Source organism: Mastigoproctus giganteus, chromosome 7, assembly GCF_048544385.1.
Source record: "Mastigoproctus giganteus isolate SK-2022 chromosome 7, ASM4854438v1, whole genome shotgun sequence".
Taxonomy (NCBI): Eukaryota; Metazoa; Arthropoda; class Arachnida; order Uropygi; family Thelyphonidae; genus Mastigoproctus; species Mastigoproctus giganteus.
The window spans coordinates 232401055-232425943 of NC_143581.1; the positions used below are offsets into that span (position 1 = coordinate 232401055).

General features: G+C 40.6%; 1 protein-coding gene across 1 annotated transcript; it reads right to left on the reverse strand.

The window, feature by feature from the left end:
* On the reverse strand, positions 1–24889 carry LOC150083771 (protein spaetzle-like). The gene is made up of 4 exons (XM_090377478.1): positions 24543–24889; positions 19214–19365; positions 776–1012; positions 1–271 (listed from the first exon to the last, which is right to left on the reverse strand). The coding sequence occupies exons 1-4, from the start codon at positions 24585–24587 to the stop codon at positions 94–96; spliced, it is 612 nt and encodes a 203-aa protein (XP_090233604.1). The 5' UTR covers positions 24588–24889; the 3' UTR covers positions 1–93.

Sequence of the window (24889 nt, forward strand, 5' to 3'; positions counted from 1 at the left end):
TCTGAGGAAAGTGAGTTTAATTGAAAGGAGGCAGGCCAAACACATTTTCTCTTGTCAGCGAGATCTGGACGAAGTTCGCAGAATCCGTTCCTCTTAACCAGCCGTGCTGATATAGCAAACGCACGCTGAAGGAAACTCGAAGGTCTCGGGGTAGGTCTTGACATTTTCTTCGTCGAAAACGAGCAGTTTGTGCGTCACGTATTTCTGTACGCAACGAGTCGGCAATGAAGAATCGCAGGAGAGAACGCCTGAGCAGCCGCTTTCCGGTTTTCTGAAAGAAAAAGAAACAGAAAACAAACACAAATCATTAATGTCAGGTATTTTCGCCATCGACTACACGGCAGAAACTGCGTTTTCACGATTCTAAGTAGCGAATCGTGTCAAAATATACGGCCAAGGACAAAATGAGGCCCACGCGACTAGTTTTGGATTTACGACAACAGATGGAGCCACGTTTTGTTTCAATATAAAGAATCTAATACGTACTGTAATTTATTATTATTATTTTTTTTTTTTCTCTGTTTATACTCCGGGACGACCAAATGGTCAGAGGAGTTCACAAGACAGACAGAATACAAGAAACAGCACCGTATTTGCAAAGATTCTTAGTGAAATTTAGCGTTTTTAGTTGCCACAGTAACTAAAGTTGGGTAAAGCACCAGAGATGTAAGTGCGAGGGAAAATTTTCAATCTCTGCCGCGTAGTGTTTTGGTAGAAGGGTGGGGGTTCTCTTTCGAGACACCCGGGTTTATTTTGCTAGTTTGTTTACACTTACTTGCATTCCTCAATGGACACTGCCTGCCTCATGTTGTCATCGTTGATCACGTACTTCCACTTACTGATGTCATTCCTCGCCGCCTTGGGGAAAATTGTTCTGGGGACGGTTTCGCAGGCTTGAACGAGACTTATGTCATCTTCTGTGGGCTTCCTGCGAGTGATGATGTCGTAGGTATACTCCTTGAGAAAGTTTAAGGCGGACGAGTTGGTTTTCAAAGTTTGCACGATGATTTCTCTGTAACAAAAGCAAAGTGTATGTTCTAAATAACCATCACTTTTCTAGTATTACACAAAACGGTGTAAAGAAACAGAAAACAAACAAAATTATATAAAAATCTATTTAATCCGAACTAATATTTATTTAATAAACACTCCATTTAAAGTGCATGCTAATAATAATAATAATAGCGAAGCTCCTATTCACAAACTATGCTGGACCGCGCCATAATAACGGACATTGATATTTTTTATATTTATTACTTAAAGCGGTCCCAGCCAACCAATGGCAACCCCGCTGTCAGTTACTCATAATTTAGCAGTACTCTTATATACTCCCTCTCCTGTTTGCCCAAGTACAGGGAGGGAAAACACCTGCCATGACCAAAAAAGATTTATATGAACAAATTGAAAAATAATCAAATTACATAATATACATATAATACATATATACAAAATATACATATAATTAAATTTCAGATCAAGTCCAAACTTCATTGGAAAGATCTGCATCTGTTCAGTCTGTTGGAAAGCCAGCAGCGCTAGGAGCTGCCGAGAGCAGAAATTCCACCACAAGGAGCTGCCAAGAACATAAATGCCAGCACAAGGAGCTGGAGTTGCAGTGGATATAGCAGACTCAAGCCTCCACGATTTTACAGAACTCTAGGTAATTCGGCATACACCATACGGCATTACAAATCCAAGTGTTCCAGATGCAGAAGAGTTTTCCGCCTAAAAAATATTGCAGTTGCAAAGGTTTGGAAAGCCAAGAGGTTCTCCTGTTTATCAACTAGAATAGCCTCGCAGACTTCTGCCATAAGACTGAGATTACTAACCCAAGATACCAATTCAATTCGGAGATCGGTGTACTCCTCACAGTTGTACATAATGTTCCCATGATTCTCTTTCGCCACAATGGCAACTAGATCTTTCATTAATTCCTAAATCATGCAACTTTGCATTAATCGAACCATGACCAGTTAATAAGAACATAGCTTGTAAGTTTGTAGCAAACCATTTGAATTTTATCGAGGCTGCATTTCTTAAATCTGGGAAAAAAATTGTGTAATCTGCCCTTTATCACAAACACTCCAACGCTCTTGCCAGACTTTTACCAAAGCATCCCAGATTGTTGTCTTTTCCTTCCTGGGATCTGCCAAAATGTCCACCTGTAAATTCAGAAAAGAACAGGGAAAGCCACGGCGGATGAAGTAAGCCAATGCACAATACAATAAATGCAGATCAATAGGCAATTTTCCAGTCACAATCTGCAAAGCTGGGGTTGACACAGTTCTGCATGCCATGCACATCCTAAAGAGCATTACTCTTTGAATGGAACTGAGCGTTCTAGTAAATACTTTTCCACTTACACGTTCAAACCAAATTGGTGCACCATTCGTTAATACACATTCATATAGCAAGTTCAGCGCCTTACCTTTTATTCCCCAGTCAACTCTAGTGATTCGAGTAATCATCCCAATAAATATCCTCACCTTTTCTGATAGATAAGTAACATGTGAGTTGAAAGTCAAAGATCCGTCAAACATAATGCCTAGATATTTTAATTGCCTTGCAGATTTTAGGCTCGACCCATTCATTCTAACAACCGGTGGTCTTCTACTCGAAAATTGATCCTTAAAGACCATTGTCCTTGTTTTGGTTCCTGATACAGTCAGTTTATGTAACCTACACCAATTATTAAGCTCAAACAAAACCTGCTGTGACCTGGTTTCTAGTTGCATCCGTGTATTTCCTTCAATAGGCAACACAAGATCATCGGCATATGGCACCATCTCTGTATGCTCGAAGTCCCTACGCAACCAGTCCTCCAAAACTAGGTTCCACATTAGTGGTCCAAAAACCGATCCTTGTGGGCATCCCCTGATCACCTCTCGTACAATAGAATCAACAGACGACTTAACAGTCACTGTATGGTGCATGAAGTAGTCCTTTACCACCCTAAAGATCTTAGTTGAACAGCCTGCAAGTCTCAACATCATAAGAACGCTGCTCCATTAATGGAGTCAAAAGCTCCCTCAAAATCAATAAAGATTCCAAGGACATACTGTTAGAGCCTAATATATAGTTTCGCAATGCTCGAAGCGCATCTTCTGTTCCACGACCTGGAGTAAAACCGTATTGTCTGCCAGACCAACTTAGGTTTTTTTCAGTATAGTCAGAAATCCATTCCTAATCCAGAGAGGAGGGCAATAGGTCGATAAGATCGTGGATCATTCTTTGGCCTAGATGGTCTCTTCAGTATCAGCTTTAAAAGGGCATCCTTCCATGGTGGTGGAAAGGCCCCGTCACGAAGGCAGTTATTAAAAGTTTCAAGAAGGATCCCTGGTATCAGTCGATGAGCCCGTTTAATGATCTCTCCTTCAATGAGGTCCATCCCTGGACATTTATTGTGCCTTATGCGTTGTACTGCATCACAGAGTTCAATCAGGCTAAAGGGATCCTCGTTATGTACCCCAGAGTAAGCATGATTAAGCTTTTTCATCAACAAGACGATCACGCATTACAGACCATATATAACCTCATCGACAAGAAGGAAATGGCTACCTACCTGATCAATATAGCGGTGCCCAAATCCAGCAACCTCCAGCAAACTTACGAGGAAAAGATCAGGAGGTACACAGACCTAAGACAGGAAGTCAAAGATATGTGGCATATGAAACAAGTAATGACAATCTGGATCACCGTGTCAAGCACGGCCATGGTGCCAAAGAACCACCATAAGAATCTAGCAGCAATAGGCCTTCCAGAGAACACTTATATGGAACTCCAGAAAGCCGTGATCCTGAACACCTGTAGGATAGTAAGAGAGTTCTTTGACTAACAGTAATAATAATAGCAGCCAAACACAACCAACAACCCCATGCACTTGGTACAAGTGCCCATTAGTGGGCGGAAAAAAGCCCATAAAGGAGAAAAGTTTTTTTTTTTTAATTATAATAATACATTGCCAGAAGTAACTGGACATACCCAAAGGTTTTAAAAAACGTTTTATTGATAAAATGTTTAATTACGTAACCGTATCCTCTTCGATAAAAAATTTATAAAATAAATTTTTCATAACACGAAGGCAGTATTTTGGTATTTTAGCCTATTCCTCCTTCAAAAAACGGCCCAAAGACAACGTTCCAGTTTTTCCCAACGGTCTTAAATGGGGTTAAGGTTCGAGATCTGGAGGGGGCACTGAAGCTTTTCCTCGCCCGTGCCTTCAAAACGAGGTACTACAGGTTCTGCACTACCAATTCTGCATTGTCATGCTGAAACAGAGAAGGGTATCCGGAGTCCGAAGAGCAGAATTGTTCTGAATGCCATGTGTCGCATGGCATTCGTTGCTCTAGTAACGACGCCCAAGCCATGAGAATAAACCTCAGACGTGACAGGACATCCTCCAAACTTCACAGCTGGAACAACACACTCTGGTAAATAACGGCTCAAGGCATCCTCTAATCCAAACACGACCATCAGATCAGAGAACTATGTATCGAGATTCGTCACTCCATTACACAGCTTCCCAACGTTCTAGTGACAAATTACGAATACAGTTACGTTCCACAGAGCAGCGCAGGGTGTCGACTTTCCTGGGTTGTGCACCAGGAAAGCCGGCACTGGGTGCTGTGATGTTTGGTCTGTGTGCTGCAGCTCTTTTAATGCTGTGGGGGGCTCCCTACTTATCGTCTTATTGATATCAGTTCTTGTGAACTCCATGAATTGCTGTTTGACAGTTTTAACCGGTCTCTCCCGGTCTTCTGTGGTCTACCAGAATGTGTTCCAGCTGTAGCAGAGCCATGACGCTCCCATATGTTGATTACGTCATGAATCGTTCAGCTAGGGTGCTGCAATTTTGCTACATAGGCACTAACAGGTTAATATGGCATTCTACGATGACTCTCCGATGGAAGTCGCTGAGAAAAACTCCTCTATCTATCCACTGTATTTCGTCAATCTTCCTGCTTCTTGCGTAGTTCCTTTTACATCTAATCCCAGAAGTCCCTCTAGGAAACAAGGGATTCGGGGTCATCCCCCAAAGAAAAATTGTTTAGAAAATAATAGTACTAAATTTATGAATTTGAGGTTTTTTGCAAAGTCCTAGTTAGTCTGAATTTTTTTTTTTTTTTTTCCTGAGATCAAGAAAAACAATTACCATTTTTGCTCGCCCTGCTCTCTTTTCTTTGTTGTAGTGGGTTTAATGAAGCTTTTCCTTTATTTGATATTTCAATAATAATATCACACTTATTCAATTAAACAGTTCTCATTCCACAGTGATGCATTTAAGTAATGGCATCATAAGCACTAATTTGACATTTAAACTTACAAAATTATAATCAATCGGACAAAACTAATTTAATAGGTATTATTTATATATTATTCAAAATTTCATAAAGATTTCCACCGTAAAAGCATGTTATATTTCTCTTTTTCTTTTTTTTTTTACTCTTCATGTCTATGGATGCGCGATGGTCCTGAATATGCCATGGTTTTATTAAGCGTTGCGATTGGCAAACCCTTTAATAGATAAGTCACAATGTCAAGCTGTGCATCTAGCATAAGTTGTTGTTATTGTAGGGTTTTAGGAGCAACTAAGGCCATATTGATCCGCGTATACTTTTTTTGCAAATCGTGATCGATTTTCTGTTTGCTGGACGAAAAACCCGAATTTCTGGGAGAAAAAATCATTCTACTTCGTCTGAGACCGACTAACTCGGCCACGTTGTGAAAAGGCCCTCACGTCATCGACGAGACTCGCACTCAGGTCTTTTCCACCCGGTGGGGGGAGGACAGCGATATTATCAACTGTGCTAACCGCGAGGATTCTAGCTTAAGTCTTCGCCGACTCAACGCGCCAAAGGCAATTGCAATAATAAATAATTTTTCCAAAATCCAGAAATGTCCCAGATATTTTTGTCCGGAATACATCGACACTGTGTAAATAAAATTGTTATAAAGTAAGATATAAATCTTATACTCTACAAATTATTCCACTTCTTTTACGCATTTGACAAAACTGGATCAGTTTTACACTCGTCTAATTTTAACTGTTCAATAATTTATATGAGATAATATGATCCACTCCAAGTTAATTTAATGACGGAAAAGTTTAAACATTACAGCAATCTCTCTCAGTCCTACTAAAAACAAATAACACCCCTGGGCTTTGGACATACTGCCAGTTTGTGGGGAAGACTGACCCTGAATAGGATTGATCCTAAGGATGAACTTTCAGAACCGCCATGTTAAGAGAATGTAGCCACAAAGTGTTAAGTTTTAGGCTGTCATTACTGGTCATATTTGAAATTTATTTCTGCTCCCGATATGGCTTAGCAGGAAGAAACTACATATCTGAATCCTCCAGTGCATAAAGCAGCAATGCAATTAGGCACCGGTATATCGTGTGGTATGGCCCGTTTCCATGTTTTTCGGGATGAAAAAACCTAGTGACTCGGAGAGAAAAATCATCCAACCTTCGTCAAAGACGGAATTGAAGACAGCTCTCCTTCCCAAGGCGTGGAAAAGCAATGATTACAGTCTTTCTGCTAAGTGGTTAGAAATTGATTTATAAAGGAAAATAACTTCTTTTTTTTTTTTTTTTTTCGGCCCATACAAGATGGTGATGCATCCTAGAGGATCAGAATGAACCATGAACTTGACCATCGTATTCAGAGTGTGGACATCGTCATATCTGAAGAGCCAGAGACTTGCCTCTGGGACATGTTATGAGAATGGATGATAACAGAACAACTAAGAGTATAATGAAATGGAAACTTACAGGAGGAGGACGAGAGGAAGACCACGAAAAAGATGGATGACGTAGGAAAGGACTTAAAGCCCATGAGAATAAGAAGTTTACGAAGTTTGACTTCTGGGAGGGTTTACTGGCGGAACATCGTCGAGAAGGCTAAGATCCACCCTAGGTTATACTGCCAGAAGAAGAACTTCTGATGCGCTATAGTACTCTCATATTTTAAGAGCAGATTACACGCAAAATACCCAGTAGAAGTGTGCTTAACCTTACCAAGAAAGAAACAAAAATTTTTATAAATCATAACAGCTTTTGTAATAATTTTAGAATATTATACGTTCTAGAATATACGTTTGTTCAAGACCTTGTCCTCGAGTTCCGCCTCTACGAAAGCATATCTTAAATCATTCGAAAGGCCTTCAGGAAGAGTCGAGTTAATGATATTAACCAGAATCAAACAGATTTATTTATTTGAATAATTACTTTTGTCACCAATGGCTGCTCATTGTGCGTGGGATTAACTCTATCAGTTTAGCAAGAGGTAGCACGGTGGGAAAATGAGTTTCGTTTGGTATGGTTGATTTTAGTACGTATATTAAAAATCAGTAAATACCGATATCTAGTTAATTCTCTAATGGCGCAAAAGAAACTCAATTGACTTCAATCCTTCTAAAATTCAATCCTGTATTATATCTTGGAAAAGGGAGTCTACTGATCATTTGCTTTTTTCGATGGTCTGCGCGCGTAGCACAGTGGTATCGTCACCGTCCTCCCCGGGTGGAAAAGGTCCGGGTTCGAATCCCGTCGATGACGCTGGGAACTTGAATGGGTTTTTTCACTCCGTGGCTGAACAGTCGCTCTCAGGCGTAGATAGCAAGGTTTTTTCCACCAGAAAACTGGGGGTTTTCGTCCAACATACAGACAAGTCGACCATAGAACACACGCAATTAACGGACATAAGACACAGCACGGCAGATGAATTTAATTATTCGGGTGGCCTAAATGTAATAATTTTTTTTTTTTTTTTCATCTTCGATGACACTCGGATCCCTGTTAGGGATTATCCTGGCTTCTGATCTCTCTCTTGGCACAAGCATATCTCAAATATTGCTCCCTCTCTATGAAAAAAACTGGGATTTCTTTTTTACTCTCTCACCGTTACTTTTGGCCTAAACAATTACTCATTCTTCACAAATCTCAAATTCACCCTATCATGGAATATTATTCCACGTGCGAAACATTCCATGGTAGGACGGATTTGAGAATACTGTTTCCATATGGGAACAATATTTCACGGTAGGTAGTGGTGCCTCGAAACCTCTCCCAAGCTTCTTGACTCAATTCAAAAGAACGCAGTCAAGTTAATTAATCAAATTAGCAGAATAACCTTCCTTCACATATTTACGAAAAATTAACAATTTATAAAAATGTATAGAAATTCGAGTCCGATGTTAATAAATATTTTGTCTTCTCAGCCTTCAACTCAAAGTAAGTATACGTGATCGAAAAATCTAGAAAAAAAAGCCTGCATAGGAACTCCACGGAGACAATTTGGTATGATTACTACACGAATTGGAGTCAAGTTTACTTCGGTTTGTGGTTCAATATTTAATTGTGGTGGTTCTGTGGTATATAGGCGCTACCGTATAGATTCAAAGCCTGCTTTCTAGTGATCTAACATGCCAACCTATAAGGCAAGATGAGATATTTTTCGCCGAATTGTTAATGATGGTTCGTGGGCTTCTAGATCCAAACCCAGGACTAGGGATGTCCTAAAAATGTCTCTAGTCACAATACGAATTACACTGCATTTAGTTATTTGAATTGGTCAATTGAAGCCGGTTTAAATGTTCCGTGCTGATTCACATACATGGACTCTGTAATCCATTTTTGACAACATAAACTTCGATATAATTTAGTGAAGTTGCTCCCATTGCCCTTCATGAAGCTGAGAATAGTACTCAGAGGATATTTAATTTTTCATATATTTTCTTCTGATCTGTTTAATATTTTCGAGGAAGGTTAATTTTTTATTGGAAGTAATGCCGAAGAACTTAACACCGCTTGTTTTATTCGTATAATCTGAACCTTCAGATTAATGTCAGGATCAGGGTAGACATTTCGTTTTTGATTATGTGGGCACAGTGCACTACGAATTTGTGACTAGGTGGAGAAGCAGTATTTTGATTACTACGTTGTTTTGACACGTTTGTGTCAGAATGTGAGGCGAAAACGATCTCAAAAATGTAAGGATTGCTGAATCCTGCACCATGACAATGTGCCCAGTCACACATACAGGGTAGTTCAGCAGTTCTTGGCTGCGAAAAAATACCTACTCCCCCGGCATTGCACTGTCTGACTGCTGGCTGTTCCCGAAACCGAAAATGAGGTAGGTCCAGGGTATTCATTTCGCTACAGTAGATGACCTTACATGGACTTAAAGAAAACGCCGAAAGGCGCTACGTGCGTGCGCTAAAAGAACAACATTTTAAAAGAATGTTTCAAAGTTTGGGGAGATGAAGACCAACGGAGTGTGTGTGAGGGTAGCTGAACTACCCTCACACACACACACTCCGTACTTTGAAGATGATTAGTTTATAGTAAAATCTGGGAACTTTTTAAATGTACATCGTATCTGTTATGTTATTTATTACCAGGTATGTATTTTTCAAGTACAATATATCTATGTTAGTATTCGAGGTTCATCAAAGATTATAAACGATATGCCCAGCGGGATAAAGTTTCCTCTTGGATGGATTATATAACACATATTAAGTACATCTCACTCTGTTCTTGCTCTATTTCCCCTTTAGAAACATGGATTAGATCTCAGTTGGATATAGCATCCCGCGAGGTGTTCTAGTTGTTTTGTCTGGGTTACCTGGAACAAGAATCCTGAATCGTTAGCATATACGAGTATGCGTAATGCGCCTATTGCCTTCATCATGCCTGTAATAACTGGGCTCCTAGTGAATGAATGGATTTTCATGAAATCTTATATCTGTGCTGTTTAAAATAAAATAAATTTTCTGTTTATACTCCGGGACGACAAAACGGTCAGAGGAGTTCGCATGATAGATCGAATACAAGAAACAGCACCGTATTCACTGGCTTGAACCCCGCTCACTCAAGGCACGTGTACTTAGGCACCCGCGCGACTGACCACTAGGCTACAGCGGCTTAACAAATATTTGTATAGTCATTCCAGACTTTCATTAATACTGGACCAATAGAAATCGGACCAATTATTATTTCTTTGTCCTTCCATCCGTCCGCATGTAATAACTTGGCTCCCAGTAGATGGATTTTCATGAAAGTTTGCATTTCTCTCTGTTAGAACGATTTTTCAGCCTTTCTAAATTTGATTAAATTTGGACATAGTCATAGTATATTAATATATGTATGTTGGCACCTGGATTTAAAGTCCATCTCCACCGTATGATCAGTATAAATAGAACATCTACCAATAGTAAAAAATAAATAAAAATAAGAGCCACTCTGCCACCTGGGAGCAAACGCCAAATTGGCAATTGCTTCCCGGTGCCCAACCCTAGGGCCGGGCATGGGTAAACTTTTCCTGTCTGTGCACAATGCACGAAATCCACACCCATCGGATGAAAATGCAATACTGATAGGTGTCACTTTCCCCGCATCCTGGTTGCCCACACACGGAAGCACAAAAAAAAAAGTATGCAAGCGGTCAGGAGTAAATCCCGCATCATCAGTTCAAGATGCCACCAAAAAAAAAAAACTCTTGTCCGCCTGCAAGAGGGGAAAAAAAATTTAAATTGGACAACAGAAATCTGGCAATTATTATTTATTTTTTTCATACATATCACAAAAGCTATCCACGAACAGAATAGGCAATGTGGGGGATATATATATATATATATATATATATATATATATATATATATATATATATATATCGTTATATATAAATCATAAACAGTTACTATTTGTTAACACACCTGAAGTGTAACGCACTGCGTACATTAACTAACTTGTTTCAATTAAAAGGGGCGAAACTTGACTAGTGATTGAAAAACTATACTTTACATGAAGATAGTATTGTATAGTCCGTTTAACATTGATTGGCGCATTTTTTTTCTTTTTCTTTTATTGTAATGTAACGACTCTTCCGTCTTGAATCATTCTGGATTGACTTAAACATAACTCAGCTTGGCACACAAATTAGCGTACCAAATTTGTCAATACTTTAGTAGGAAAGCATTTCTTCTTCTTCTTTACGTACAGCTCTCGCCAAGTTTGGAGGCACAAAGCGAAACGTGACCAGAAGTTTATCCAATCAGAATCGAGTCTATAATCCAGCCCATTAATCCTAGAAGTGGTGGCGCCTAATTTGTAGAATGTTCAGTGTTATACGAATGTCTGTTGTTAGCTGAAAGTGTAACTTATTTCTGCTACACTTTTCAGCTAACATTAATTCCAAGCACGACGATAGAAAAGTACGCCAGTTTTGTGTGACCGTGGTTCAATCTCGCTTGACTAGTAAATACGGTGCTGTTCTTGTGCTCTATCTTGTGAACTTCTTTAACCTTATTGTGGTCGTCGCGGATTATATTGCAAAATTCTCGTCACAAACATTTTCAGTACTTCATTTGCCGCGCTTCTACTCTTTAAAACCTACATATTTCTGAGTAATGGTTTTGCCAGTGGATAATGCGCATGCGTGCTCACATGTCAGTCTCTTTGAAATGGCTGATACTTGGCAGGCATATATCCGCTCATCTGTGTTTAAAGCAAGAATATCTGATTTGTAGGGTGATATGTAAATATTTAAATGTAAAGATAGAGCGTAAGGTAAAAATATCGAAAATATTTTTATCTTACACTATATACAAAATGTTTATGTATAAATATCAAAGAATGCATATGTATATAAAAATGCAAACGTAGAAAACTCAAAGGCCCTGTCCTCCTGTCGCGCATAACTGGCCGTAAACTGGATTTCTTATACACTGGTGAAAGTGACTTCGACAGTTAGCTAGGTTCGGTGGTTGTTCCTCTATTTAGCGTCCAGAAGTAGTAGTTGGACATCATATTTGACATTCGATCCTTGAAACCTTTTTTTCATTTCTTTTATATCCAGATGGAATCTCTCCTCTTGCTCTTCACTTCAACTGCCTAACATTTCTGAGAAATGGCTGATATGAAAATGCAAGACGCGTACCTTAATACTCACATTGCAGCCTACTCTTCTGATACTCTCCAAGCATGTCATTCACAATCGGTTCATAATCTGGGTGTTGTTACTGTTCCCCCCAAAATTGCCTTCTACATTTTTAAAGCTATTCCAACCGTTTCATTCAGTTTGGCTCAGGGATTCGTCAAATACAGTCCGGCAGCAGCAGCTTGCCGATTTAAGATGTAACAAAAATTCCTCCTTTGATTTTTCAAATGTAAGCGATGGGAATTTAGTGCGAGCATACTTAAAACAATTTCCTTCTTTATTCGGGCTTGGACGATCTGTTTCATTAAATCTAGCTCTGTGTGGAAGGAGGAGATTGTTTCGATCTCGTAGTGGTTCGTCTTTAATGTTATTTGAACCTAGTCTCTGAGATTGTCTTGGTGGCCACACTTTCTTTTCCCAGTGTTCACTTTTTGCTCGACTATACCACTCGCACAGAAAGCAAGGCATCTTTCTGTAACCTAGTTATTGGGCCGAGGCCGAGTAGCAAACCAATAACTTTGAAATCTGCACCCACTAGAAGGATCCTTGTACTCGATTTTTTCGTGGGTTTCGCTTAAGTGTGCTGAATGCTACGAGAATGAATGCACACGTGCTCCGTTATGAAGGAGAATTCCTTTTAGGCTTTGCTTCGATGAGTCAATAAATAGCCTCCACTCGGTTGGTAGAAAAATTTTCACAAAAAAAAAAAAAAATGTTTATACCGTAGGAACGTTGTTGCAATGTGTCACTGAGCAACTTAGGAAAATGGGGAACCGATATTTTTTCACGATGTCTGTATTGATGAAAAGGCTGCTCCTGGAGACAGCAGATTGTTGGATTGTCTAGACCTTAAAAGCTCTTTAAAAAAAAAAACTATTATATTAGGCCACCTGAATATTTCTTTATTCATCTACCGTGCATTGTGTGTAAAATGTACGTAAATTGCGTGAGTTCTCTGGTAGATTTGCCTGTTTTCCTGGACGAAAAATCCGAGTTGCCAGGGGAAAAACCTTGGTGTCTACGCCTGAGACCGACTAACTCAGCCACGGAGTGAAAAAAAGCCCATGAAAGCTCCTCGCATCAATGACGGGATTTGAACCCGGGCCTTTTCCACCCGGTGTGGAGAGGACAATGACGATACCACCGTGCTACCGCGCAGACCCCCTAAGAGTTCTGCAGGCCTTTTTAGTAGATTTAAATCTCTCACAAGGTCGTCCAGTTCATGTTGTTTATCTGTGGTACAGACTTAGCATTAGCATTAGCATTAGCAGGGGCATATGATGCAAGAAAGCAAGCTTATTCAGCATCAGCCAAAAAAAAAAAAAAAAAAAAAACCCACTCCCATTTCACCCCTCCGTTCGTTCGAAATACCTGTCCAGTTGAGCTTTAAATTTGTTTAGGCTATCAACTTCAACAACAAGTGATGGAAGTCGGTTCCACCAACCAACCACCCGCTGGCCAGAGGCAAATTTCCGCACATCTATCCGACATCCGTCCTTCCTCAATTTGAATTTATGCCCTCTGAGGTGATTATTCTGAGAAAGATGAAGAATCCCATTGGCATTGAGCATGCTCAAACCATTCAAAGCCTTATACACCTCTATCAGATCACCTCGCCGGTGCCTAGTCTCCAGACACTGTAATTTGCAAAACTTAAGCCTTTCTTCGTAAGAGCACCCCTTCGTTCCATTCACTAATCTTGTTGCCCTTCTCTGTACCCGTTCCAGCAGCTCTACATCCTTCTTGAAATGAGGCCTCCAGACCTGTATACAGTACTCAAGATGTGGCCTTACCATTGCCTTATACAAGGGAATAATCACCTCCTTATCCCTGCTAGAAAAATTCCTGTATATCATTGACAAGACACCATGAGCTACTCTTGCAGCTCGTCTGCACTGCTCAGAGAACTTCATATCTGCCTGCACAATTACCCCCAGGTCCTTTTCATTCTCCACCACTGTCAGTGTAGTACCGCAGAGTTGATACGTTGCTCTGGGGTTACTGTTTCCCATATGCAGCACTTTACATTTGTCGATGTTAAACCTCATTTGCCACCTCTCAGCCCATCTGTTCAACCTTTCCAGATCCTGTTGCAGCAGCATAGCGTCAGTATTGTCCTTAACGACCCTGCCAACCTTTGTATCATCTGCAAACTTGGACATTAAACTTGATATCCCATCATCAATATCATTCATAAACACCGAAAACAACAACGGACCCAACACTGAACCTTGAGGAACTCCACTAATAACATTAGTCCACATTGAGCAGTGTCCATTGATTACCACTCTCTTTCTTCTGCCACTCAACCATCCCCTTATCCATAGCAGCAATTTGCCTCCAATGCCACACTGCTCCAATTTGTGCAGCAGTCTTCCATGTGCAACAGTATCAAAAGCCTTTCTAAGATCCAAGTATATAATATCAAAGTTATTCCCTGCATCCAGTTCTTTTGTGACTACATCATAGTATCCAATCAAATTGGTCAGGCAAGACCTGCCCTTAACAAAACCATGCTGCGTCTGAGCTATAACTGAATTCTTGTCTAGATGATCCTGCAGTGCTTCTTTAACCAGTGCCTCCATTAATTTACCTGGAACAGAAGTTAAACTAACAGGTCTATAATTACTTGTGTCAGCCTTTGAACCTCCTTTGTGAATTGGGGTCACATTTGCACATCTCCAGTCCATAGGTACCTCCCCTGAGTCCAAGGAAGCTCTCATAATTATGGCTAAGGGTTTGCTTACTTCCTTTGCTGCCTCCTTTAATATAACTGGATAGATCCCATCCACCCCAGGTGCCTTTTTTATGTTTGTCCTCAACAATCTCTCCTCCACTTTCCTCTCAGTTATTACAAAATCATCCAGCTCACTGCCAATGTTTACTTTACCTACATCATTCTCCTTCCTGAATAACTCCTCATGCGTGAATGTAGATGCAAAATACTCGTTTAGATTGTTAGCCACCTGAGCAGGATCCTCAACTGTTGAACCATCAATATCCAGTGGACCAATCTGATTCATCCCTTTCCTTTTCGAGTTCAAGTATGTAAAGAACTCTTTTCTGTTTTTCTTTGCATCCTTTGCCAAGGATTTTTCATAGTCTGCCTTTGCCTGCCTAATCTCCTTTGTGACTTGGTTACAGACCAACTTATATCTATCATAGGCTTCCATGTCACCCATTAATTTGTATGTATCCCATGCATTTTTCTTCTCTGCCACATGTCTCATTAGTTCATCTGACAACCATTTAGGCCTAAACCTTGAACAATATTTCTTAGTTGGTATGTAAAGCCTGGTAGCCTCCAAGATTAGTTCCTTGAATGCTTCCCATTTTGAGTTTGCTGTTGGTAACATCATCAGTTGGTCCCACTGTATAGAATTTAAATACTGTCTCAGACCATCATAGTCGCTTTTACGAAAACAAAAACCCTTCCCTTTACCTCTGATGGTAGTTACCTCCTTGAGTAAATCCCACTTCAACACACTGTGATCACTGCCACCTAGTGGTTCATTTATCTGCAGGTTCTTAATGCATGAAGAATCACTACTGATAATCAGATCAAGAGTATTGCTCCCTCTTGTTGCCTCACGAACATGCTGATGTAGAAAACAATCATCCAATAAATCCACAAAAGCCTTGCTAGTGTGCGAGTGACCAACCCACAAATTCCAGTCAATATCTGGGAAATTAAAGTCCCCCATTATAAGACTCTCTGATTTACTGGCCCACTCTATTTCCCTGTACAATATCTTATTATACTCATCAGAGTCATTAGGCCTATAGCACACTCCTACTCTCAATTTTGATTTCCCTATGCTTATGTCACACCAAACTGACTCGACGCTGCCCTGTCCATCGATGTCGACTGGCTTCACTTCCTTGGACTTTATGTGTTTCTTAATTAATAGCATAACCCCTCCTCCCCTCCTGTCCTGTCTATCCTTTCTATACACATTGTATTCCCCAAATTCCAGTTCCGCATTACTTATATCTGTGTGACACCACGTCTCTGATATCCCAACAATATCTGCCTTTGATGTTTTGAGCAATACCTCAAATTCATCAAATTTATTTACCAAACTCCTAGCATTGGTGTACACGCAGGTATACATGGACCTGTTTCTATTCTTAGCTACCCTAACACAACCCATGTGTTTACTTGTACCGCAATGACTACCAGCAGTCTCTGAAATATCCTGCATCTTGTTTTTCAGACTTCTGCTCATTTCAATAGAAGCAGTGCAAGAATCACTTCCACCTCTGCCACTGGCTACTGTTAATCTATTAGTCCTTGTATCCCCCCCAACTAGCAGTTTTCCGACCCACCTAACACTGCCTCGACAGCATCAGCAAAAAATCTTGCACCCTTTCTATTTAAGTGTATCCCATCCCTGTAGAAGCAATCTCTCCTGTTAACAAGTACAGTCCAGGCTGAAAAAAATTCTACCCCTTGAGCCTTGCACAATCCCTCCAGGGCCGAATTGATCGACAAGGCTCTCATCATATACTCCCTCCTATCGTGTCTGGGCAGAATTGCAGACACTTTCAAGTTCAACCCTAATTCACGGCTTTTTTTCAACAGTGACCTGTACTTGCTAAGTAATTCCGCCGGTCTCCTACTCTTAATATCATTAGTGCCAACGTGTACAACTATATCACCTTTTGTGCCCTTAAAAGATGATATCCGCTCTACAACGTCATCAACCTTTGCCCCTGGCAGACATACCCTGGTCCTATTCCACCTATCCTTTTTACAAAGGATGTTCCCCGTTTCCCTGACAATAGAGTCACCAACAACTACTAGTTCCTGTGGGACCAGCGCATTCTGCCTAGGGGGCTGCTTCTGTGTTGCCTGATGACCAAGTGCAAGCTCTGGCGTTGATGTGGGCAGCTGAGAGCTTGATGGGCCCCTCAATTTATTTCCTTCGAGGGCATCCACCCTGTCCTTCAAGCTCTCATAAAGGCCCATAACAACGCTGAGTTGTCGCCTGATTTCCTTGCACTCCTTACATCGTGCACACACACAAAGACATCCCCCTTGGCAGTATCATGTCCCGTACCCGACTGCTCCGCAAACATCAAGCAAACAGTGCATTTTAATAGACTGTGATTCAGAGGGCAACTGCCCCCCCTCAGTTCTCCCCTGAACCACAGCACTCCCATTAGCTTGAGCCTTTTGCTTTGCTGCTCTGGTCAGAGTCATGATTCCGATTTAATTCAATAAACTTCAAAACAAAAATTAAATCCTTAAGTTATATCCCAAAACAGTTATGTTATATATATATTTTTTTCGGTATCTAGTGTTTTCTACGAGTTCCCTTTATACAACTTCCGTATCACGTGTACCACTATAGTTATGTATTAATTATTTGTTAGATTAAGTCGTTATATATATATATATATAGAGTTAAAAGTACAATTTAATTGACAATAAAGTTTATCAAGATTAATAGATTTACTGATTAATTGACAATATTATATTATGCACTATACGACACTAAGCTTATGCTATCGTGTAAAAATGGCGGGAATCACGAACGGTATTTCTACGGACTCGTAAGTATTGATTAGCTTCCAAATCTCGCTATCTCAATTTAGAATAAACTAAGGATCCTGACTAGGTCTATAATCTACTTATAGAAGATAATTTGATATAACAGTTGGTTAATAAATTGACTAAATTTGGTTAAAAAAAAAAAAATTTGGTTTGTGACACGTGGATTTGATACCGTTACCGATACTAAGTAATATCTACGAAATCTCTGTCTAAGTTAAACTTTAAACTAAGTATCGTAACTAGGAATATAAAGCTACTCTAGAAAATAAGTTAATATGACAATTTAAACTAATAAAGCAGAAAATAAATCAGGAAAAACTTCTCTGTTTGAAGAGCTTTAAGGAGCAATGGCCGCACAGGCTAACCTCGCACCCAGACTTGTAAATGTCTTCGCCACAATAGTTTATATCATCCTCTAGATCACAAATGTTAGATTCGGGGGTCTGATGGCATATGTTCAAGGTTCTGAACTAGTTCTTGAACATATGCCATCATCAACTGATTCTTGAAGTGGTGCCAATAGTTCAAGCCCATGGAGTACTGCCGTAACAGCTGAAGTAATGTTGTTGGGGTACACAGTGCTCTGCTGCGTTATATCATGCTACATTTACGGAAGAAAAGCAGCGGTCATTAATATGATCGCGAGGCTCCTTCCACGTCATAGATACACCAAATGTCATGGCTTTCTTTTCCACATTTCCACAATTGCAAACCCTTCACACGTGTACGACAGACTTTATGGGGCCAAACCTTTGCCTTGGTCACCTAATTTAACTTCAAAATATGCGGCATACATTTTTTCACAAATGATGCTACATCCCGCCTTTGTTTTCCCACAGCACAGGTACCGCACATATAACAAAATATATTGGGTTTGTTCACACAATCACGAGTTGCCATTGTCACGACACAGAATATGAAAATCACGTTAGAGGCAGGTAATAGTTAGCACGAGTGTTCCAGAACACAATTGGATGCAGAAAAAATACTTTAGGTTTATATAGCTAATTTATTTGCAGGTCTGTACACGTCTGGACACGTCTACACCTGTCAGTCACAAAGAAATGAGTATGCATATCGCGTATACATTTATTTTTTTTTAACCTATGAATTTTAGAAATGCAGACCAGTGTACTCTGTGAATAAGCCGATATTTCATTCATTATTGCCATTCAACTATACAGTTGGACTTTATATAAAATATACATGGATGAACTTTATACAAAGTCCATCCACGAATGTTCTCAAGGCTTCGTAAGAAAGCGGTAGTGTCTTGAGAATTTAAAACATCCTTATAAATCTTAAGGTTACGGGCAAATAATTACCGTTCGACTGGAGACTCACCACAAAGGAACTGAATGCTGTCCATGTAGCAAATAAAAGAGGGGTTCAGTTTCGAGGTATATCAGACTGCAAAGAAAATGAAGCTGACAGAGCTTCTGAGATCAGGCTTGGTTAAAGAGAAAGTGGGACAGAGGTTTGATCACCGGAGACAGAATTTCATCAGACTAATTTTTCAAGTAGAGGAATGTGGTTGACTTGATTGAACGCTTGGAAAAGATCGTAAAAAGTAAAATAAGTTGTTGAATAAGTTTTAGAAAAATATTTATTGTGTTTATTTCCACATAGAGAGTGGGAGAAAAGCAATATTAAAAAACAAACAAAAAAAAAACAATATAGATTAAAATGATGATAGAAGCATTGAACTCACATTGGGTAGTTCGTCACGGACTCGCAGTAAGTTTGGTTGTTTGGACATAGTACCTCGGGCATCTGCAGGGTGAAAGGATTCCTTGTGTTTTCTTCTTTGGGGTAGATAATCCCACAGAAGGTCTGTTTGAACAGCAGGCAGTGAAGGAATGCCTAAGGAAAGAAAAAAGTAACATCGATAAAAAGCATGGAAAACAGTCACTTATCTCGATGTTCTGTTTAAAACAAATGTTTTTTTTTTTTTTTTTTAATTTATATCCCGAAACGACCACACAGGTCAGAGGAGTATACAACTAATCATTCTGAGAAGAATACAGCACAATCATTTAGTAGACACATGGTCTCGAATCCTGGGCAACTCAGATGAGCGTGCTACTGCACTTAGAGTCGCCTCCGTAGCCAGGTGGGAAGGAGCAGCAGTGCATAGCACACGCTTCTTGATTAGACCGGGGTTCGAGCCCGTCACCACCAAATATGGAGGATGCGGAAAGGTCAGGGAATGACCACCGTATATCTCGGAGCAATATGGCCTTAGTTGCTAATGCTCCTAAAAACTAAAATAACATAACTGCACTTAGGCCCTAATCTCTCGGCTACGGTGGGCAACACAAAAGAAGAATGGTTGGGTCTACTGAAGCGTCTGTTGCTTGGTATTTATCCTGTACGTTGTCGACATCTAGAAGTCGCTTCAAGTGTCTAAAGTTAACTACCGAGGCGGATAGCGCAGATATTGTGCGTATATTTTATTGCCCGAGGGAAGTCTTCCTAAGACATACTAAACCGTAATCAATTCTCTAGCCTTTCAGAAAAGGATTTAGATCCCGGCGAAGGTCTCGGGTTGAATATCGAAATTCTCAGACTGAATTCAACCTGAGACTGTCCGTATTAAAATTTCAGTTTTATTTTGTTTAAAAAAAATAAATAATAAATAATGAAATCCACACCTAGTGTAAAACTCATGCCACAGAAATGCCACTGAGGGCAGAAAATGATTACCACAGTATCAACATCTCAATCGGCGCGTGTTTATGCTACAACCACAGAGTTCCTTAACAGGAAGAAATGGCTGTAGTCGAGCTCGTTCCGGATGGCAGATGGAATCAGGACCAGCCATACTGATTGCTATGTTCATCAGTCCTTATTGGTAAGATTGCAGCGACAATGGGACTGAATCTCGTTCTCCACACACATGGGTCAAATTTGTATTCCTGTCATGTTCAGTGGGTTCATGTGCTTCAGCCAAGAGACAGGTAGACCAGCTAGAGATTTTTGTCGGTGGATCGTGCGCCACTGAGTTAACTATTCGGACTTTTTGTCAATGTACTGTGGAGCGACGAATCGACTTTTACACACTAAGGGGTGGTTAAATACCTGACGAAGTACAGTATATGCAGGAGCGGTTCCAGGCTGAAGGGCTTATAGCTTCCCTTTAAGATCGAAAAATGTGAATTTTTTACTTCTACATTACGAATAAAGCTTTATGATTCCTCGGAACGCTGCTGCTTTAGACTTCCCCTTTAGAAAATCCTGTTGCCGACCCTGAATATATGCATTCCCGATAGATGAAATACTTCCGCCCTAAATGGTCGAAAAATGCACGTTTCTTAGTAACCCTGAAAGTTAACCAAAGGACAGCCCTAATGCCTGTTCACACACATTTGGTTGTGGTGGTATTTAACCAGACATACCAATGTTACGCTTTTATGCGATTTTTTTTTTCTGTTAAAGAAAAAAGTTTAATGAAATGAAAAGTAATTTTCTTAATTCTGATAGTTACCAAACGCTGATTTATTAGAAGTTAGAAACAGCGTTCTGATTTTCATTTAGTTCATACATTACAGACTTCTAACTTATGACTCCCTCGGGGTGTCTCCTAATGAATATTAAACATAATAACGCGAAATTACCCACATACGGAAACGTAATCATGTGACAAGGAAACAACACCTCTTGTCGAGGTATTGTGGCCGGCCGAAGCGCGATAATACCGAATGAAATGCCGTTTTTCCCTCCTAAACAAAAGGCGACGCATGAAACTGATGTGAGCAGAATTAAACAGTCGCGAAGACAGACCGGATTTCCGCCTTCATTGGCATAGTCACAAGTGGAATTTGACAGAACGTAAGGCGGAAGAAGTGGACCCGGAATTGATCTCACGTTGCCACCTTAGCAATGCGATAACACCATCTTCAGAAGAGGAAGCGAAAAAGACACTTCCGGCAGCGGAAACCACACACGCACACCTTTCAGAATAGGGAAAAGATAGATGAACAAGCCAGCCAGCAACCCACTGAGAAATTGGACCATTCTACCTCTCGCAGGGCCAGGGGGGGGTATGACTGCTGATGGAGTTCGCCGTTGCGTGAACGAGGAAAGTGGTAGCGGCCAAGCAGGTGCCAATTACACTTGTTGCGCAGTCAAAGTAATGACAGGTTTCGGGAAATGTTCGTGCATAGATTGACGGAAGGGCAGGTGACAGTCGTGTAGCCGTTCGCAACACACCAGAACAACAACGCTTGAAATGACGGTTGGTTGCGGAGTATTTTAGTTCGCAAACGTACTACTTTAGTGCATTTCTGGATTGCCCCGCTGTGTACCATTTCTTTTCGAAATGGCCAAGTGTGCGGTATCACGAAGCGGTGCTGTTTACTGCAATCTGAGAACCTCCTTAGCAAAAATAGTGGTTAAATTACTTTTCCACACAGAAGGTTCAGATGCCAGAGTGCTTTTTAGGTTATTGCGAGAGGGACTCAAGTAGGCGAATAATTATCACTGGCAAATGATTTAGTTTATTCTTTTTGAATCGTTAATGACGCCTACTGGTTCTAGCATCTGAACGGCTGGAACATCGTTTTCCTTTATTATTTTGACTTGTTGTGTTCACGCAAAAACAGACTCCGTTATACGAATGCTTTTGGAAGTCCGTGAGGAATTCATTAGAACAGCTTTAAGCATCAAAAACTGCAACGTGTACAAATACAGATCTGTACATAATGATGGGATGAAGTGGCAATAACGTAAAAGAATTTTAATTTTTTTAATTGTTTGTTATTAATTCCTCTCCGTAAATGTCTGAATGTCGGTATAAGTGAACTAAACTTAAGATTTTTTTTTTTATTTATTTCTTGAAAAACAATTTAAAGTTTTGATGGAATAGTTACCATCCCAGCATTACCGCAAAGCTGGAAGAATTGCTTTTCGAAGTATTTTGCATCTTTCTTATCTTCTTCATCCGCTATGAATATGAAAGGAAGGGCATTTGTCGCGAACAGCTACATGACTGTCGCCTGCCCTTTGAAAGGCATTCAAATGGAATTCGAACGCCAAGGTCTTCCCGCTTCTCTTTCCATACTTCTGACCTCGATAATAACTTAACAGAACTATGAGTGCTGTGGCCATTTTCCACCAACGTGTTCGCTATGAAACAAAGCAATGTAAAATACTTCCAAGTAATTATCTTTCAGTCTTTGCCATCTATCCTGGTAGGGTGCCAACTACTGATATTTGCTGAAATGGAGCAACCTAGAAAGAGGTTCTTTTTTTTAGCTCGAATGGCTTTATTGGCCACGAAAGCATGCGAATCTGAAAAACACTTTAGGAACAGAATATGTGTGCCGTATGTGAGTAGACACTTCGAATGTGGACAGGACAATTAAATAATCAGAAGCATCGGTGTCAGGAAGATACCAACAATTGGACCATTATAGTGCTTTCAATAAGAACGCACGGGAATACGCGAGTCGCTAGCGCCTAAAGAAACTGGAGAGTCCACTAACGATGTCACTGCCAATGCTAATGGCGATGGTATGGTTTCAGCACCACACAGAGCAAAACAGCAAGAACACAACCGCGATTTCTTTCAGTAATGGTTGATGACCGTCGTTTGGTACAAGAAAAATCCGAGTCTAATGTGAAGATTTAGTGATATTTTGATGGATACTTGTTGGCATTTGATTCACAGCCAATTTAGAGAATGTATGGACTGTCAAGTGCTCCCTGGACGATCTGCAAACTCCAAGAACGATGCGACAATCACAGGTAGATTTGTCATTTCTGTGACCACTTGGTTACAGAAATGACACTTGGCATCATTTTCGTGGAGTTCCTGCGCACCCATTGAGTACCGATTTTGTGTTCTCACTCTCTCTCCTTTTTCAGACATCTAAATAATTCGTCCTCTTAGAACTTCCGTACATAACGGCACCAACATTCTCCAAGGGTGCACACTCTCTTAGAACACACGCCACTTTTTAAATATCCATGACAATACTAACGTACGAACAACTTGTCTTGTCCTGGGAATTTTTGATGCATTGAAGAAGCATTTAAAATTCCTCCAGTTTCCGTCGGGATTCGAATCCGAACCTGTCTAAATGGGTGGCAAGTGACGAAACCAATAACTGTCACAGAGGACAGCACACAAACATTATAACCGGTCGTATGGCTCCAGCGCTATTTTGTCGACTGCCTGGAAACGCTATTTGTTTACTTATCATTACATTATAGACCTAAACAGCGTTTTTTTTTTTTTTAATTTAACGCATGCCATTTCCGTATACAATCATATTTTACTGAAACTTCTACAACTTACTATGTACACACAAAAAAAATCACTCCAATTGCTAGGATGGAGTGGCATCATCTCCTGCTGAAATGTTTTACAGAAGACACGAAGTGAAACCTTGCTGCTGGATTGGCTGCATCGTGCCGACGAGATCCTTACATGGTCAGGGGCATGTGCGTTGTGACGTCACAACCCGTGTTGCAGCCTCATTTCTTCAGTGAGCAGTTTCGCTAGGGTAAAAAAACCCTGTGGAACAGGTTGCCAGAAATCTGGTTCTTCGTTAGATTTCTTACAATGAAAGAATTCCCTTAAAAGTAGGGTTGGATATATTCACCCTCATCGCATAAAGAAAGCCCTTTCATCTCATCCTCTCCCGAGTGAGAGGCACGCTGATATTTGCGAATTGCATTCAGAATCGTTTGAGATCTTCCCTCACCAGGATGGCCAAGGAAAATCCCACCCCTCAAGTTTATTTGCTATTCCTGCAGTGTCTGTTTCCTTCCGGCTCAGTTCAAGGCAGGGCGCATGTTTGAGAAGGGGATTCCTACAAAGCAAGAAATCCGTCTGGATCTTGAACGTGAAACTCGTCGGGGTAACTGAATAGAAGAAGCAACGTAAGTAAAGCCACCGCAGAGCCACTGTTTGGGGGGAAATCCAAATCAACGCAAGAAATCGCTTCCATAGTGCCACCTGGTGACCGTGAATGGAAACAGTGGGGATGAAATTTTCACACAGTTAGCGAAAGACGAAATTGAAACAAACTCACCAAGAGGACTGCCGATGAACTCATCCACCGCAGAGGTGTCTTCATGCTGACCTTCTGCAACCGCACTCACCAAATGACAGAACTCTTCTGGCAGCTTGCGCTGTGCGGTACACCACACGACGGAACATTGCGCAACAGATGTTCGTTATCAACAGCGATCAACGCACGAGTGCAGCGATTCGGATTAACCTGCTAGAGATGTGTTGCGAATACGTGGGTGGGGAAACGCCGAGAAAAAAAGCACCCAGGGAGGCCCCCAAGGTCAGGGGACTTCGTGACGTCACGTGTCGACAAGCTTGAATTAATAATTGGCAATGTCCTTCGGACTTGACCGCGCATGTGAGGTC

Bases quoted from the DNA above. Each gene is read 5' to 3' on its own strand.
- LOC150083771 (XM_090377478.1), bottom strand. From the start codon at position 24,587: ATGAAGACACCTCTGCGGTGGATGAGTTCATCGGCAGTCCTCTTG. The intron at 1,013-19,213 runs GTGAGTTCAATG...CTTTTGTTACAG, and splicing joins TCCGTGACGAACTACCCAAT to AGAAATCATCGTGCAAACTT. The intron at 272-775 runs GTAAGTGTAAAC...TTTTTCTTTCAG, and splicing joins GTGTCCATTGAGGAATGCAA to AAAACCGGAAAGCGGCTGCT.